The sequence below is a fragment of the Polypterus senegalus genome, chromosome 17 (genome assembly GCF_016835505.1).
Source record: "Polypterus senegalus isolate Bchr_013 chromosome 17, ASM1683550v1, whole genome shotgun sequence".
Taxonomy (NCBI): domain Eukaryota; kingdom Metazoa; phylum Chordata; class Cladistia; order Polypteriformes; family Polypteridae; genus Polypterus; species Polypterus senegalus.
In genome coordinates, this window is record NC_053170.1 from 80,174,201 (window position 1) to 80,191,996 (window position 17,796).

The following is a 17,796-nucleotide window of genomic DNA, read 5'->3' on the forward strand; positions in this document are numbered from 1 at the left end:
GTGTTTAAGGATCGGCAGACACAGAAGAGGTCGATTCACTCGTAACACACTTCGATAACAGAGGTTAACACAAACTCAAAGTCGAGTACAACGCTGGCCAATGCAGCAATCCAAAGCCTCGTTTGATTTTGTTCAAGAACTAATTCTCACATTAAAATCTTCCTTTTATTTTAAACAAAGTGCAAACACTGGCTGACAAGATGTCAGAGCAATGTTTTAGTAGTAAGACAGCAGTCAAGAGGAAGTAAACTTAAAAAAAAAAAATAAAATAATAAGGTTGAACTACAATATGCAGACAGTGAGTATATTTGCTTAAAATTTGCATTTTTCTGAAGCTTTCACACGTAAAGAAGTCAACAACCTGCCAGCAGTTACAGGCACTACTAAGGAGATACTTAGTGGTTTGAAAATTGGGCAGAGAGAATTGCTGCTTATATTAAGTAGGCTGAAATCAAACAAATTGTTAGGGCCAGATAACATTTACTCGAGAGTGCAGAAGAGGGCCAGTAAGCACACACATAAACCTCTGACGCATTCGTTTCCAAAATCAACGCTCACTGGGGAAATTCCTAAAGACTGAAAGCTAGCAAATGCTAACTATAGGCTAGTTAACTTAACATGCATCATGGGTAAATCAAAGAGTGCATTATCATATAGTCAAGTGTGGGTTTAGGTAAATGAGTTTGTATTTCACGCTTGCGCAAACGCTTGATAAGGAGCAAGATGAGGGGCTAAAAGAAGTGGGAATTCAAAGTGCAGCATCTAAACTGCTGCACGGTTGGCTTAAACACTGACATTTATGGTGCAAGGAACCATTTTTGAATTAAATAATGTTAAAAGTGACGCATAAATGACCTCAGTAAGAATATAAACAACAGGCTGATGATACGCAACTACTGTAAGCAAAACAGCAGTAATGTCACTTCATGTCATTTTCTAACCCGCTTTACCCAGACCAAGTTAGTGGGGGTCTGCTAGATTCTATACCAGCTAGCATTGGGCATTACAGTTCATTGCAGGGCGGGCAAACACACACATGGGCCGATTTAGTGTCACCAATTCATCTAACTTGCATGACTTTGGGCTCTGGGAGGAAGCCCATGGGGAGAACATGCAAGCTCCAGGCAGGAAGGACCAGGGACACAATCCTGGTCTACTTACTTGAGGCAGCAGCACTCCCAATGCACCACCATGCCGCCCTAGCAATAATGCAGAACCAACCAAATCATCTGGACAGAAAGTTTAATTAAGTTAGTTTAAATTATATGTAAGAAGTACAAATGTTAGGTTTGAATGAACGATGGAAGTTTCCAAACTTTTTAAAGTGCAACTTCTGAGAAGAACATAAGAGTCATTGTGGAAGTTGAACATTCCAGACAGTGTACAGAAGTAATTAAGATGGCTACCAGGATGTTAAGTTACAAACCACAAGGAGTGGAGTAGAAGTCAAGGCAGGTTGTGCTGAAGGTTTGTAACTCACTTGTGAGGCTTCATCTGGACTATTTTGATCCAATAAATAAATAAATAAATTAAAACATCTTAGCAGTGCAAAGAATACAGCAGGGGTACTCAGATCCGGTCGTGGAGGTCCGCAGTCCAGTGCAGCAGTGCAATAGATGACATCTTGTGCAATAGTGTTTCATGTGCAATTAAGGTCTTGTGTTGAATGTTTGTGTTCTACCTTATTTCTTCTTATCCTTTTGTAATTATATTTATTTATATTTTGACCTAATTTTGCTGCATTTGTTACTATGACAATAAAGATACTGTATTCTGATTCTGATTCAGTGGCTGCAGATTTTCGTTTTAACCAGTTTTGTAATTCGAAACCAAGCCTAAGAGGTAATGAAATTTGGTATTTAATTATAAACAAATAAATTTGAGCTTTCATCCTTCCAAGACAAAAGCTGCATATTTTTTGTTTTCTGAGAATATTATCCATATGTTTTGAGGTCCTTCCCTTCTCTCTCATTTATTTGAAAACATTTTATTAACACAGATACTTCTTGATGCACAGCACAGGTTTAAATGGCAGCACATCAGCTGGAGAACTGGTGGCTCCTTTGTCACTTGCACCTCATTAATAACTGACGACTGCTTAAGAAAAGAGGCAACGCTTAAAACTATGATGATGATGATGAATGAGTAAGTAAAGGTTCTTAACTGTGTCAAGCAAGTTAACTAAAACCAAGCCCAAAAATGTTGCTTTATTAGCAAATAAACAGGTTCTAATTAAGAAACTGCAAAAAGCTGCAACTACTGCGGACCCCCCAGGCCCATAATTGAATACCCCTGGGAGTCACTTTTTCAACTGAAGACCGGACCCCTGACTGAATGAGGTGGAGAGGTAGGTCTTCATGTCAAAAAGCGACTCTCATGAGGCTTTAGCTTTCTGTTTGTGATGTGCGCTGATTATTCCAGAAGTAACTGTGTAATTATATTTTAGGTAAAAAGCATGCATTTTGCACATTTTAAGCATACAACTGGATAACTGATGTGGATTATACAACGCAAGTCGTGAGATTTTTACTTTTTTTCAGGGCCGTTTGTCACGTTGTTTGCTGTTGTACAGCATTAGTCGCTATTGGCTTGTTATTATATCATACATTTTCTCTCTCCATTCTGAATGAAAACTTGAGATTAAAAATGTTCCCAGCCACCACTACAAATTACAAACAAAACAAATTTAAAAATGATTGTTCTGGGTGGATTGTTCATTTAGGTGTAACAGCTGCTGATTTTTCTGCAGATTGAACACACTGTTTAAATGACTTCAACTTGAAGCTAATAAGTTATAGATGATCTAATGTGTTTAATTTCTACCAAGGTACTTCTATAATGTTGAAATCATTAGCTTATTCAGTTAATACAATAGGTATTTAAACTATGGTGAAAAGGAAAGCAATTATTTTTACAAGACACAGTTGGGTCATTTAATCAGTACAGTTGGTACTTTTATCACTCAGTTAATCAAACGTGTCATACAATTAAAAAGTGAAAACTTTGTTACAGAAGACATGCTGAATAGGCAACAAGTAAGAGCTTGCAGAACAGGAGTCACTTCTGGGAAACGGAGGAGGAGGTTATCTTAGTGTTAGGGAAAATTTACTGAGGCTACGGGGAATTCAAGTCAGCGTGCAGCTCTAATATTGATGGTTTCCCTCCTTGCTCTGCAGGTTTTTGAGTTTAATCAGTTGTGTCTTCCTTTGATCTCCGTGCCATTTGGAGACAAGGTGGGAACCTGCAGACTTTAAACAAAGTGCACCCCCCAAAGTCAGATAATAACTTGGCTCCCAAGGTACCAAACACCATACTGTGTCGAACAGCTTAAACATATTGAAAGACAGAAGGAAAAATTAAATACAGAGGAATTGGGAAGAAAATGACAAATTATTAAAAATCCAAGCAACAGAGATATAAAAAACCAGTCACAAACCCGTTTAAATACTTTAATGAGGCCATATGTCAAAGTGGATGAACATCCCCTTTAATTTAACATTACAGTTAAGCACATTCAGATTTGTACTACAGTAACATATGAATCTGGTTGTGACAGCAAAGGTTTAATTTTTCTTGAGTACTGAAGTAAAATGTATTGTCTTTTTCTTAAATGAGGGTTAGAGGATGTTTTATATTCAACTTTACCCATCAAAAGAATGAATGGTGTTAAATAGAAAGTTAATGTGATTAAAATGGGAAAAAGACATTAACTCTAAGAAATAATGTAATTGGATGAAAGGTAATGAAATGTATTGAATTTACTGGAATTTAAATCAAAGGCTTAGCAGTCGCTTAAAGAAGCAAATGCAGCCAGTCAAAGAGAATAACAACCAAGCAGAGAGCACATGGGGGATACAGAGAGAGTCTGGACATTTCAAAAGATTGACTCCGTAATCTAGAGTTTAACTTGGGTCCTGAACTGGTTAGAAATCTGCTGGGCCTCAGAACAGACATAACTACAAGTCCCATGAAACATTCACTAAAAACAGAAAAAAGCATTTGGCAGAAAAGTTTCATTGGGTACCGATGAGGAATCCAAGGACGCAGGAAGCCAGCATCACACAGATTGAGATAATGTAGGATGTTAAGTGAGCCCAGAAGGCATTAATCAGTGTGCAGAACTTATTCAAATGCACTATTGGCCTGTTTTGGGTGTCTCAACGGCTCAACCTGTGCTTTCAAATATCAGGCAACTATAAAAAAAAGTAATGAGACGAGAAAGGAATAACAAATGAGAAACTGGGCCCTCACAGAGACTGCCAGAGAAGTTGTAGTCTTATAGCTGGAGATTTGTGTGTGTGTGTTCACAGCCAAAATATTCTCCTGCACTGGGCTCACCTAAACAAGCAGCATCTGATCTCCAGGCCCACACACAAGAACTAAAGGAAGCTTTAAAAAAAAAAAAACTAACCTTCTGATGTATGAAGGGACATATTTTAAAGAACAATTTGTCCCTTTCTTCAGACAGAAATCTAAAGATTATAACAAGAAAAAGTCTAGAAACCAGTATACAGCAATACCAACACTTGGTCACAGGCGTGAGATGTGGAGGAGAACAACCACCAATCTCCCTTATCAGTTTCTTACCAGATATGTTGGTCGTAATTTCAGTAAGGGCCGATTCTCCAAAGCCTTTTCCAGTCCGAGCTCGCACAGAGAACAGATATGTAGTGCCAGGGTGCAGGTTGGAGAACATGTGGTAGGTCTCGTTGCGTAACTTGGAAACTGTCCGACGTGGTCCTGGCACATTGATTCCTGGATCTGAAGACTCTATGCTCTGATAACTGATCTACAAAACAAAGAAACACAAATCAATAAGTAATGATTACAGTAATGATTCTGATGGACTTAAAGATTTTAAGACTAAGAGAACTGAATGAAGCAATCTATACATATAAAAGAGAGTTGGGATCCGAGAGACTGTGTGTGTGTGTGTGTTTGTGGAGGGATGGAGAGGTAAGGCGGGTGGGGGAGTCACGTGATCATCTCCCCTCCAATTCACGTCATTTCATTCACTTCATTTCGCTCCGAGTTGAGCTCCGCAGCGGACGCGGTCTTGCCGTTCTTTTTCCTTAGTGTTTAGTCCTCTCTCCTTTACTGATTTATATAAAGGAGAGTTAGGATCCGAGAGACTGTGTTTGTGGAGGGATTGAGAGTTACGGCGGGTGGGGGAGTCACGTGATCATCTCCCCTCCAATTCACGTCATTTCATTCACTTCATTTCACTCTGAGCTGACGCGGTCTTGCCGTTCTTTTTCCTTAGTGTTTAGTTCTCTCTCCTTTACTGATTTACTGTTTACTAGACGCAGTACTCACTGAATAGTATTTCTTCCTTTAGTGTTTCTTAGTATATTTTGGCTCCAGGAGGACAAACCAAAAATGTTGTATATAAAGAAGCTCTATAAGTTGCATGTAGATACATAATTATTCCAACTACAGCGACTGCAGCGAAGCGCACAAGGTCTGCTAGTCACAAATAAAATGTTCCCTTAGACCCAAGCCATATCTCTTTCAGGGAAACACGACATGTACCCATTAGAACTATTAATACTATGTGAGCTTGATGATAAATAAACTTTCCTCAGAAATGTAAAGAAGTTGTTTCTGGGTTTTGAAAGCCTTGCTGGACACAAAGTGAGTTACCCTTGTAAAACAATCCGCTAAACACAATAAACCTGATGACGTTTACACAGATAATCAGAGGTGCAGGAAGCAGCGACGCAACACCTAAGTGGGTTGTCAGCTTATGTTTAAAAATAACTAAATAAAGCAGAGTTCACTTCTGCACACAGTGAAAGGGACATTTTGTTCTTGGATACTGGGGAGTTGAAACGGCTGACATAAGTCCAGTTACAAGCAGATGGCACCCTGGTACTGTATATACCACACTGCACACTTCATTAAGATAGCCAACAAGCACTGACAAGTTCCTCATATGCCCCTTTCTTACAATACTGAATCAAAGTCAAACAATTATCCTAAAAACCTGAACCAAAATGGAATGGATAAAGAGCATATTCTGAGGTGTGGGTTTACTATTAAAATAAAGTGTGGCAAGCAATGACTGCTATGTGTTATCTGCGATGTGGTACTGCCAAATGATAGCATGAAGTCCACAACTACAAAGACATTTGGAAACAAAGTCTGCTACTGATGGAAGTAAATTGTTTGACTTTCTTAAATGGAAAAAATTTAAATCTTGAGGCTTCACAAAAAACATTCCAGCTTGGGTTGTACAACAAGCCAGCAGGCACTCAGGGCATCATCTCATTGCACATCGAACTGCCAAATATAAGAAAGCTTACACAATGGCAGAACAGCTCGTCAGGCCTGTGCCACAGATAAGTGCACTGAAACGCTAGACAAGTCAGCCACCTACAAATTAAAACGTATTCCTCTTGGCACTCTCTTCACATATTCCTGATTTCGATAGCTGAAAATCAGACGAGTGCAGATTATCCATTACAAAGACAAATGGATACTAAATTTGATTCAGAATTAAATACCTGATTATTGAGTTATTTTTGGATGTGCGCTTATGTGTATTTTATCTGTTATTTACACTATGTCTAAGCATTTAATATTTATGTGCTGTTGTTTGGTAGTGTGTGCAATTTAGGGGAAAATGTTGGCTAGTTTCCATTAAAACTGCTGCTAATAAAGGGTCATCCTAAACAAAAGTAGATAAAACTGAGTCTCAGGGTCAAAATGGCCGAGAAGCACTCATCTATGCCATTTAAGTCAACAAAGTCTGAATGAAATTTCACCTTTAATGTTTTCATATGTAGTAGAGACAACGTATTGTTTTGAAAGCCCTGATTAAGTAATTTGTACCTTTTAGCAAACAGAAAAGAAAGACAAAGGAAATTTTTAGTGCCAGATTCTTTATAACTGGTGTTATGATTACTGAGGCATACTTGAGCTTGAAATGGTGGTGCTCTCCTTTGGCAAATGGATAGGGACATAATAAACTGTGTATGTGGACCTGAGTCTCAATTCAGACCACTGGCTCTTTGTACTTAGAATTACAGGTCATTAAAAGTTTCCAACATACATGATAGGTACATCTCTATCTGCAATATAATAATTATGAAAATGTCTTGGTCTTCATGGTTAGTATAAATTCCATACCTGACCTAAATTGTTTTACCTCAAGTCTGCCATCATATATATATATAACTGTTCTTTAGGTTTGACTTTGTTTTATAATTCTGTTTAGCTATTATTGGGAAACACTTTCATGTATGAAAAGTTGCTGTTACATGTTTTGTACTTAGCAGTAGAGTGTCATACCGTGTTATCCATAGATTGATACAGGAGAAAGTAGGGTGAAATGACACCTTTTATTGGCTAACTAAATAGATTACAAATGCAAGCTTTCGAGGCAGCTAAGGCCCCTTCATCAGGCAAGGTGTAAGTAAGCTTGTTGTTTACTTGGCATGCACCTTTGTCTAATTTTGGTCTCTAAAACCTCAAAGTCTTTGTTGATTTTCTTATATTTTAGATTCTTCTTTTGATTCTTCTCTTGATTATGACACGGCTTGCCCTCTTGCTGTTGTTTTTCAGCAATGCGTTCTCCGGCTGCCAATCTCTCTTTTTGAGTAAGTCATGGCAAGTCTCACACTTAAAGCCTGAGATCTACAAGTCATTCTGTGAAGAGACAGGTGTGCTGTACTTATTTTGCACTTACGTGGCCCGTCATTATTGACGAGAGACAGCAGGTATTTGAAAATTTATGTGAAGGGTTGAAGAAAATTTAGACTCTTATAATGCACCTCTGCAAAATAAAGCTGATGATCAGTTTTGAGCTGCTGTACAGAGAGTCTGAAAGTATTTACTGTAAAAAGGTGTATGCACCTTTGGAACGGTAAGAAAGCATTTGTGTGGGTCGTAAAGTTATACAAAAAGTTCATTTATTCACCAAATATATCAACACATAGGAGGCATAACTCTGTGAGAACTCAAAATATCACATAAACTTAAAGGAAGCAGTAACTCTGTTGCCCACATGGCCCACCAGTAAGGGATGTTGAATCCCAGACCACTGCATGATATGCACTTTATTCTTCCTTCTCACCTCCTGAAACGTTTTAGAAGCTCTGGCCTCTCTTTCTCTGTCCAGTCAGGTGTCTGCCGTCTACTTTACTCTGCTCTAAACTTACTACTCACGTCAGGCTGGCCTCACAGGGTTTCTACTGTATAATACAACAGGTAAACCCTGGGCTCTACTTCTGGGATCGTATGGGCTGTTCAGAAGCCATGTGGCCATATGCCTAGAGCGCCATCTGGTGACCCTCGGTGGTCCTGCACTTCTGAGCCCCATTGCTCTGTTAAAGCACCCAGTCTCTTGATCTGTGAAATAGGCAGCAGGGGAACATGTAGAGCACATAGTGTCACCCTGCTGCCACCTATGAGACTGAAGGAAACGTACCACACTCTAAGTAATAGTTTATACCATTATGACACATAACATTCCCTGGTGACAACAGAGCCATCTTTATTTATTCCACCATATGCAGCCCCAGTCCCAAAGATGGCACTTTAGATTAAATTAGATTAGACAGATATTAATCCTAAAGTGAAATTTAGATTGTCATATTTATTTAAAGCAGCATCTCATGATGTTGCATATCCCGGCCATGGTTAGGTTCAGCCTGTTCTGTACACTTTAGCTGTACATTACAACAGTGTACATATACGTAGGTTGCAGAAAAGCACTGGTTTTATAAAGCCTTGCCAACAGTAAAGATAGTATCCGCCTTTTCTGAATTATGAAGATATTGTCATCTAACGATAAAGAAGACAATTTCCAACACCCATAAAAAATATTTTACTGAAGAAATTTTGCAACTACAAATTCCCGCAAGTAACACAGGAGTGCCAGAGAATTCTGACATCTGTGTAATTCAAGCTACACTCGGTAAAGACAAATTCAACTTTAACGCAAACAAGGATGTGTGAGCTGTCATTCCATGTATTCATTCATTTTTAATTTCGCCCCTTCTGGTGAGGGCTGAAGTGACAGTAAATGACGATGGTAGAAGGTGATTCCTCCCAGGCAAGAAAGAGGCTGTAGATGTGACTGAGGGATTCACAGCTGGCCAGCTCAGACATATAATCCTCCAATGAAGTCTGGGTGATCTGCTTCAAGTGGGCACAACGGCACTTAAACCCGCTCCACTGTTCATAGCTTACCCTTCACATGATGGATGCAGCCCGCTCTTTGCCCATTATCTCTAATTTTGATAGTAGTAATACCATCTCTAGCTGCCTCACACTCTGCAACAAGTTATTTGGTCTTTTAATATTTTTGCAGGAAGGGAATGACAGAATGTTTGGACATTCCGGCCATCTTTGCCTTTCAAGTAAGTAATTGAACAAAACAAAGAATCAGCCACTCGGAATTTATACAGGAAGATATGCTAATGCATGGCGCAAGCTGACCTCAAAATCCAAATATCATGGATACGCCGAAGTTCCACAAAGTTATCACAAAGAGTACAGTCTCACAGTGCATGTGTCAGCACCTTTAGACCCTCAAACTGGGTACTTCCCAATACCTGGCTGTGCCTCACTACTGTGCCCATGAAAATCACCTGATTGAGCCACAAGACTTCACAACACAATTCCATCGCGACGCCCTGTGAGCAAAGCCAACATTCGCCGCTCCAGCCTCTGAACAGCAGGCAGCAGTACACCCGCCACCCGCCATGCCCTGTCACTGCGCCTCCAGAGGATGTCAAAAGGCTTCTGCTCATTAGCACTAAGTAGTCTTCATATGCATACTGCTTGTTGTTTTTCCTTCTACTTTTAATTTGCTTCAATTTATGTTTTTGTGAAAGCAATAATGATTAAATTCAAATGCATTTTAGCTAATAAAACGGCCCTGTCTTATAAACACTTCAGTCATGACCTTAATAATTTCATTGCATGTACAGTGGATTCACGGAGTGTTTAGACTCCTTCACTTTGTGCACACTTTACTGTGCTGTGCATTTAATCTTAAGGGGATAAATTTGTCATTTTTGCCTATCAATCTTTGCTCAATAATCCATAATAACTGTGGCTTGCTCAATTTATTTAAAAAAAAAAGCAAAAAAACTGAAATTTAAAAGAAAGTCTGTGATGCCCCATCTACTGAAATGACAAATGTAATGCATTTTATTACTAAAAATGTTTGTGATGCGCCATCTTTTAGACACAGCAACTGGACAGACGCACAGATGGACATTTAGCCTTTTTATTATGGAGGATGTTCTCTAATCGGTGCACACAATATTGTTAGCTCAGCTAGCCAATGTAAAGAGGCTCAATGCACAAACTCACCTACGATAAGGCACTCACTTGTGAAATGCCTGTGGGCTCCATCGCACAGTCAGAAATGCCCTTAGCCTTAGTATTTTCTGAAGTGAATGTGCAGGGAAATTACAAGTAGAGTGACGAATAACCTGTCAGCACAAAAACGCCACTAAAGAAAAGTCCTTCAAAAGCAGAAGGACTGCACATTTTTAAAGCCATTAAATATTTGTTGTATTTCGAGAGGACAAATCACTAGCACAGTAGACTAAAATAATGTTACTGCACTGACAGACTAACCAGAAGAAGAAAGATTTTAATAGTCGCGGCGGTACATGTCATCAAGAATGAATCTGCAAACATCGACATCAGCCTTTGAGGTGAGCATTTTCCTGCTCTAACAATGATTCTCATGTTTAGGAAAAGTTAAAGTTGTCCCTAAAAAAGGGGGGTGATTATTTGCTTTGGGATTCTGTCATCAGTAGCTCAGAGGCCTTTTAGCACGTTCTGCTACATTACTTAAAAGATGGGCCTGTGCCTCTGCTGACAGCATGGAGCTAATGCCTTCTTTCAGAAAGCTGTCAACTTCCAAAAGGTGTTTTATTTTTGGTAGGTAGTGCAGTGCGGTGAGCTTCAGCAGCACTTAGTGCCTGACATTGACCGCCCTTGTAACTAGAACACCTTTACCCATTATCAGCTATCTAGAGGACAAAAAGATGGGGAGAAAAAAAAGGCTTGGTTGAGTCTGATGTATGTCAAGATGTCATTCAGTAGAACATTTTAACGTCACTTTAAAAAGCTTTAGGTTTTTCTGTAATGTGTTAAATATCACATACTGTATGTCTTAGCCATTAAGATATGGCAGAAGTGGTTGATATGTAGTACACTCAGTACCCTTCAAACCTCTTAGATTAGTAAATCCAGAAATAATGCAATGCAACACTGCAAGGGGTTTTAAATGGCTGTCAGTGCTCTTTCAAGGTAGGAACGAGAAGCTGAGTGGAGCAAAATGTTGTTCACATGGAGGTTCTGTGGCCTGAGCATTAAGTAGATGAGTGTTTAGCCATTTCCTAGCAGAACTATGAGTTCCATGCAACCCTGCAGATGTCCACACTGGGACCAGACGAGCACTGCCACCTATAAAACTGGGAACAGGAATCATCCTGGCCGCAGTCATCAATCACATCCATCGATGCTGTCCTTCCATAACAGCCTCCTGGCTGATTAAAGGCCCACTGTCCATCCATTATGGATCACACAATGTCTAATTTATGTACTTTAAACAGTAAAACAAAAATGCAAAAGATGCTGTCAATTTTTAACTCAGAGGACCTGAATATCATTTTTGCTGAATCCATATGCAATTTGATACTAACCTATCTATCTTTCAGTGCTCACGTCAGTGTGTGATGACACATCAGCCATTCTAGCTGTGAAATAAATCAAAATGCAGATTTTTTTTTTCTATGATGGATGTGAAAAAGTGGATTCATGCAATAGTTTCAAGGAGATGTGGCTGCTGCAAAGCTTTACAACCAGGCTGTCTAAATGAAAAAAAAAAACACAAATGTAGTAAACAACAACCATAACTCCAACTGTTCATTACCTGTATGTTAAATGATGGGGCAATTTCAACTTGTGAAGTCTGAAGTAGCTCTGATTCCTGTTCACATCACAACTATATCTATATACAAATAAACGTAAAATGCTAAGGTCCGTCTATCATGAGGTTACCTGCAAACCACTGAGGTTAGAACATTGATCTTGGTGTTAATCGAAAGCTTATGTTCTGAGACGTTTTGGATGTTTAGGTAGCAGCAATCTTGCCAAAGTAACCTGGAGTCATGAGTTTATTGCAGCCAATTGGCCACTAAAACAACTGACATGGCAGAAAGGAGAAGAAATTCTATTGCAGTGGCCCATCTTTACATTTCAGGATTCTTAAGACCTGGGCCTAATCTATTTCAGGGTCATGGTGCCTTCAGCATGGCTGGTTGGCCTAGGTCAGCAGAACTGTCCAGTCCATCACAGGCCGCACACACCACGCATTCAAAGTCACTCAAACCAGGTAAGTCATTGTCAACTTAAACGTCACCCCTTTGGAAAACCGGTGAAGATACAGAAATGACGTACAAACTGCGTGCAGACAAGCATTCGGGGGTTTGAACTGCTGTGAGGCAGAATGGCTAGTGCCTGCACCACTAGGTAACTCTCTTAAAGTGCAGCCACTGAATGTATCATTGGCTTATTAATAAAGCCAAAAAGCATGTGGCTATTCAATGTTGGAAAACTACTTCTAAGCAGCTCGTCAGCGTCACGATTTATGTTGATCCACTGTTGCGATCTACTTGTTCATCTCCGAAGTAATTTATACAAATTTATGTTGGTCTTTTATTTATGGTGCCATCCATGTCCATACTGTACTTTGGTCAAAGGACTTTGCCTTTTTTTTTGTTCTTTATTTCGCCTCATACAATTTCTTGTATTAAGAATTTGTTAGTTTTCATATACCCCCTGGGTTCAGAGCGCAGAGTCAGCCATTGTACAGCACCCCTGGAGAAATTCCAGGTTAAGGGTCTTAACTCAAGGGCCCAGCAGAGTAGGATCTCTTTTGGCAGCGATGGGCATTCGAACCAGCAACCTTCTGGATACCAGTGAAGATCCTTAGCCTCAGAGCCACCACTCCGCCCCAGTAACTTTACATGACCTACTAAATAAGAAAAATGTAGATGCATTTTGCCACGTGGATGAAGTTTTCTCCTTTATGAAGAGAAGGAAACATTTGTGAATCAGCGGGAAATAAACAGCTGTGGAACCCCAAAAGACTGAAACTGAGAAGACAAGAGGATGCTGCACTATTATACTCAAAAGAAACAATTAAGATTAATGACACACGCCTGTCATCCTGGAATACCCTAGTGCTCAGTCAAAAGTGCAACCAAAAAAAACACAAACCATTTTGGAAGCTGACATTTTGACATGTGAGGGAAATAAGCACTCTGGCAGAATCATTCGTAGGCTGTCAAAAGCACTTTCTACTGGCTGCTTTGATAAAGCCATTTCTGTAAATGAAAGTGCCTCTATGGGACACTACATGCCACAATAAAATATCAATAAAAACGAAAGATGAAAAAACAAGATTCTGGCCTGCCTTAGCCGGCACTGGTATTTAATTCTGGTAAGTGAGCTGAGAATGTCCAGTGATTTCCCAACAGTAGCATTAATGTGACGCTCCTGGCAAGGTTTCCGTCAGATGAGGCACTTAATGTTTTAGTATTGCAGTTTAATCCCACATCTCAACTCTGGGGTCTTAATGATTCTCAAATGCCATGTAATTTACATCAATCAGCTACTGCCGTCATCTCCATTGGATAGACAAGTTATTTTAACGGCAACTGCTTAGAAAAGCATGGCAATTGAGAAAGATGACTTTAAAAGACCTCTCAGGCTGCCTACGCTATGCACTGAAGAGGCAGATGTTCCTACACTGTTTCTAAAACAAATACAGAGTCATTGATACTGTTTATTCCCTGCGATAGCATGCTTTTGATTGTATTATTTTTCATATTTGAATGCACAGTGCTGCTGTTTGCCTGCTTGTATTGGAGTCGATTTCATCAGCCAATATTACTTACTTGGAGACGTGTAGAGGAAAGCCCAGTGGGGCCGCAAGGATCTACGTTTTGAATGAAGGAACGTCTCAGGAACATAAAACCATTGTGCAGTATGGTATAATAGGATTTTCAATGCTATAATAGGTTACGCTCATTTTAAAACATTGACATGATAAAACTTTACTTTCCTGTGCATTTTGCAGCTCAGATGTCAGATCAAAATGGCACAATAAACGTAGAATCAATTTTTTAAAGTGCATCTTTCAAAAGAAACAATGGGGAGCGCATTTCTCCATCGCCTCTTGTGCTCTTTGTCTCTCTTTTATTTAAATGATAGTACAGTAGCTTAAATCTCATCCCACTCATTCACTTAAAAAATGTTTATGCGGCCTGCCAATAAGGTAACTATTTATGAAAAGACAAGGTTTTCATTTTACACACTAGCTAGATGACTCGGCATATAAAACAGGATTGTTTCTCTTGTCATTCCTTTGAAAATGTTATAAAACAAAGTCATCATAGACAGAAGAATATGAATGGTATGATGCTTCTTTATGCCTTTTAATTAAAAGCACATTTAGTTCTGAAGTGGTTTCATTTTTTCATTCATCCACACACTTTAAACAATAGAACATAAAGTGTATGTACAGTTGGACTGTTTTGGATTTTGAGCAGCAGAGATGGCAAAGTAAAAGAATAGTTGAGGTTGATGCAAAGGGCCTTTAAACAAAATGGAGTGAAATAAGAGTAGGACAAACAAATACAAAGTGAAAATGTTACCATAATCAGTCCCTAAACTATTCATTTGAATTGCTTTCTTGTGTGAGCTCCTTCCTGTAAAGAATTCTTCACCCAAAAAATATTTTGCATATGTTACCTTAGCCTATGTGGTATTGTAGTGATGGCTGAGAAAAATCTGTAATTGCAAGTTCAAAGATAAACTTTGTGATAGAATGGGCATCAATGGAGATCAACAGCAAAAAACATCAAAACGTCTATAAAATCACTCCCATTACTCGTGTCACATTATCCATGCCAAGTCATCCAGTTTATGCTCACAACAGGAAAAACATACTATTTTAGCTAAATAATGTTAAATAACTAAATTATTAAATAAATTCAAATAATCAGAGCAGTGTCCTCATAGCAACATAGTTCACACAGAATTAAGCTTTGAATTTAAGCAACAACAACAACAACATTTATTTATATAGCACATTTTCATACAAACAGTAGCATAAAAAAAGTGCTTTACATAATAAAGAATAGAAAAATAAAAGACACAATAAGAAAAACAAAATAAATCAACATTAATTAACATCGAATAAGAGTAACGTCCAATGGCCAGGGGGGACAGAAAAAACAAAAAAAAACCTCCAGACAGCTGGAGCAAAAAAATAAAATCTGCAGGGATTCCAGACCATGAGACCGCCCAGTCCCCTCGAAGGGATTCCAGACCATGAGACCACCCAGTCCCCTCGAAGGGATTCCAGACCATGAGACCGCCCAGTCCCCTCAAAGGGATTCCAGACCATGAGACCGCCCAGTCCCCTCAATCATTCTCTCCACCTCTTCACTGGTAAAGTTTGTTCATGAAAACATGAAATCAAAAAAATTCTCAGCCATCGGTACAAACAACATGAGGTAAGCAGCATATAAAAAATGTCATTGTTATTTGGAGCATTCCTTTAAAGAATTACATTTTAGATACCCAGTCAGCCTGTGCTGTGTGCTTCACTGTCACCAGGGCTTGCTGTGGTTTTGTTCCTATCAGCAACACCACATGCCTGTTCTGCTCAGCAGAGGGCACCATTGTGTGGTTCTCTTAACAGCCACGGCATGTGTCCTTGTCGTTGTATGCCTCACTTTGCTGGCAGCTGTGAGAATGATGCCAGCAATGGTTGTGAGTCCACGCCACAGCTTGTCATGAGGCACACATCCATGTCACATGAGAAGGACCTGATGCCCATATTCGTGGCCGAAGTTGTCTGCATGTCCAGTTTATGGGTGGTGTAATACGTATCTATACTAATAAAAGGCAAAGCCCTCACTCACTCACTCACTCACTCACTCACTCATCACTAATTCTCCAACTTCCCGTGTGGGTGGAAGGCTGAAATTTGGCAGGTTGATTCCTTACAGCTTCCTTACAAAAGTTGGACAGGTTTTATATCGAAATTCTACGCGTAATGGTCATAACTGGAAGCAGTTTTTCTCCATTTACTGTAATGGAGATGAGCTTCAACGCCGTGGGGCGAGAGTGTGACATCATCACGCCTCCCACGTAATCACGCAGTACATAGAAAACCAGGAAGACCTCAAAAAAGCGCTCAAGAAAACATGCATTATATAATTGAGAAGGCAGCGAAACAATAAGAAGCGAGTTCTGCTACTTCGGAAACAAAGCACGATGTAAACCTACACTTTAAATTAAGTTCATAGACAGGCTGCGCTGGCGTTTGTAATTTAGTGCCTGCCCATATAAGGCCATCCGTCAGCGGCAATCCAATAGCAAACTGCCACGGGTAAATATTCACGGGTGAAGGACTGTGCTTATGGAGAGGAAGATGAGATGGTCAGGGTGGTGTTTGACACAAACTCAGCGAAACTGCCAGAGAAAGTTTTAAGTGCCAGGACTAAGGTAACATTAAATAAAGCTATGGACATAGCACGAGATGGCACCAGCACAGCTGGGAACCTTCGATGCAAGTACACCGAGTGGCTCACGTGAACTGATGCAGTGCACAGATAAAAGCAACAGTTCCAAAGAGCTGAACAAAACCGAATTACACAATTGAAAAGGCAGCAAAAATATGAAGCGCCTGATAAGCATATTCATAAATGCAGCTACTGTGGAAACAAAGCACACGGTGGAAAAAGTCAATGTCCCGCTAAAGGAAGACAGCGTAAAAAAAAAAACCCGTGCATGCAGTTTGTCACATCACAGATAAAAAGGAAGACGAGCTGTTTATTGATGCAGTAAGGAACTAATCGATGAATGAAACCTCTTATCTTTACAACGATTGACAAACACGGAATGTAACTTGAACACATCCTACAAATACGAGCCTGATTGAAAGAAATAATGATAATCAAATCCTTGATGACAGCAACATTCAATAACACTCACAAAACAATTACTGTATATTGACAATCATGTTACGTTATTTTTAAAATGTTCCCTTTTCTTTTCATAACTTCTACTTCTCCACTGCGATACACGGGTATATATATAAATGTATATCTATAGCCCGATCTACAATACATACTTTAGCATAGACAAGCGGTGGCGCAATTGTAGAGTCTTAAGCCTCTAACGCCGACATTCGAGGTTCGATTCCCGAGAGGGATGTACTGACTATGTATGCGCTACCGATTCATTTTACCTTCCCATCTCCTTGGTTTGGGACGTATGAAAAATATTAGGTTAACAGAATCATGTTACGCTATTTTTAAAATTTTCCCTTTCTTAGCACAAGCACAGTTGAGAAGCTTCGATGCATGTACTCCATAACGCGTTAAAAATAGCGCGATTTAATCACACTTTCAATTCCAAGCAAACGGAACTTTTGTCAATGCATGATTTCCTGGTACATCCATTACACTGATGCACACATCACAGCTACAAAAATGTTAGAGTCGGAATAAAGCGCGCTCCTACGACTGATCATTTCGACTACCCGATAAGCCTTGATAAAAGCATGGTTTTGTGCACACTGAAAAGCAAGCAAAATTAGATGCATTACAGAAAGCGGACTTTGTGGCTCTTACTGGGGATCATTGGACTTCCGTGACCGTTAGTAATTCTAAATACATCTAATTACAAAATGTTCAATGATCACACTGTTTTAGCCTAATGTACAAAATAATTTTGGCTAATGTTACT

At 39.4% G+C, this 17,796-nt stretch overlaps 1 protein-coding gene across 4 annotated transcripts in view; it reads right to left on the minus strand.

Annotated features, from left to right (window-relative positions):
• Positions 1-17,796, minus strand: part of LOC120517926 (receptor-type tyrosine-protein phosphatase U-like) — a 1,019,277-nt gene that overhangs the window by 199,034 nt on the left and 802,447 nt on the right. For all 4 annotated transcript variants that reach the window (XM_039740445.1, XM_039740444.1, XM_039740443.1 and 1 more), the window contains exon 10: positions 4,588-4,789. In XM_039740445.1, the coding sequence (XP_039596379.1) occupies positions 4,588-4,789 (202 nt within the window). The remainder of the gene's footprint in view (positions 1-4,587; positions 4,790-17,796) is intronic.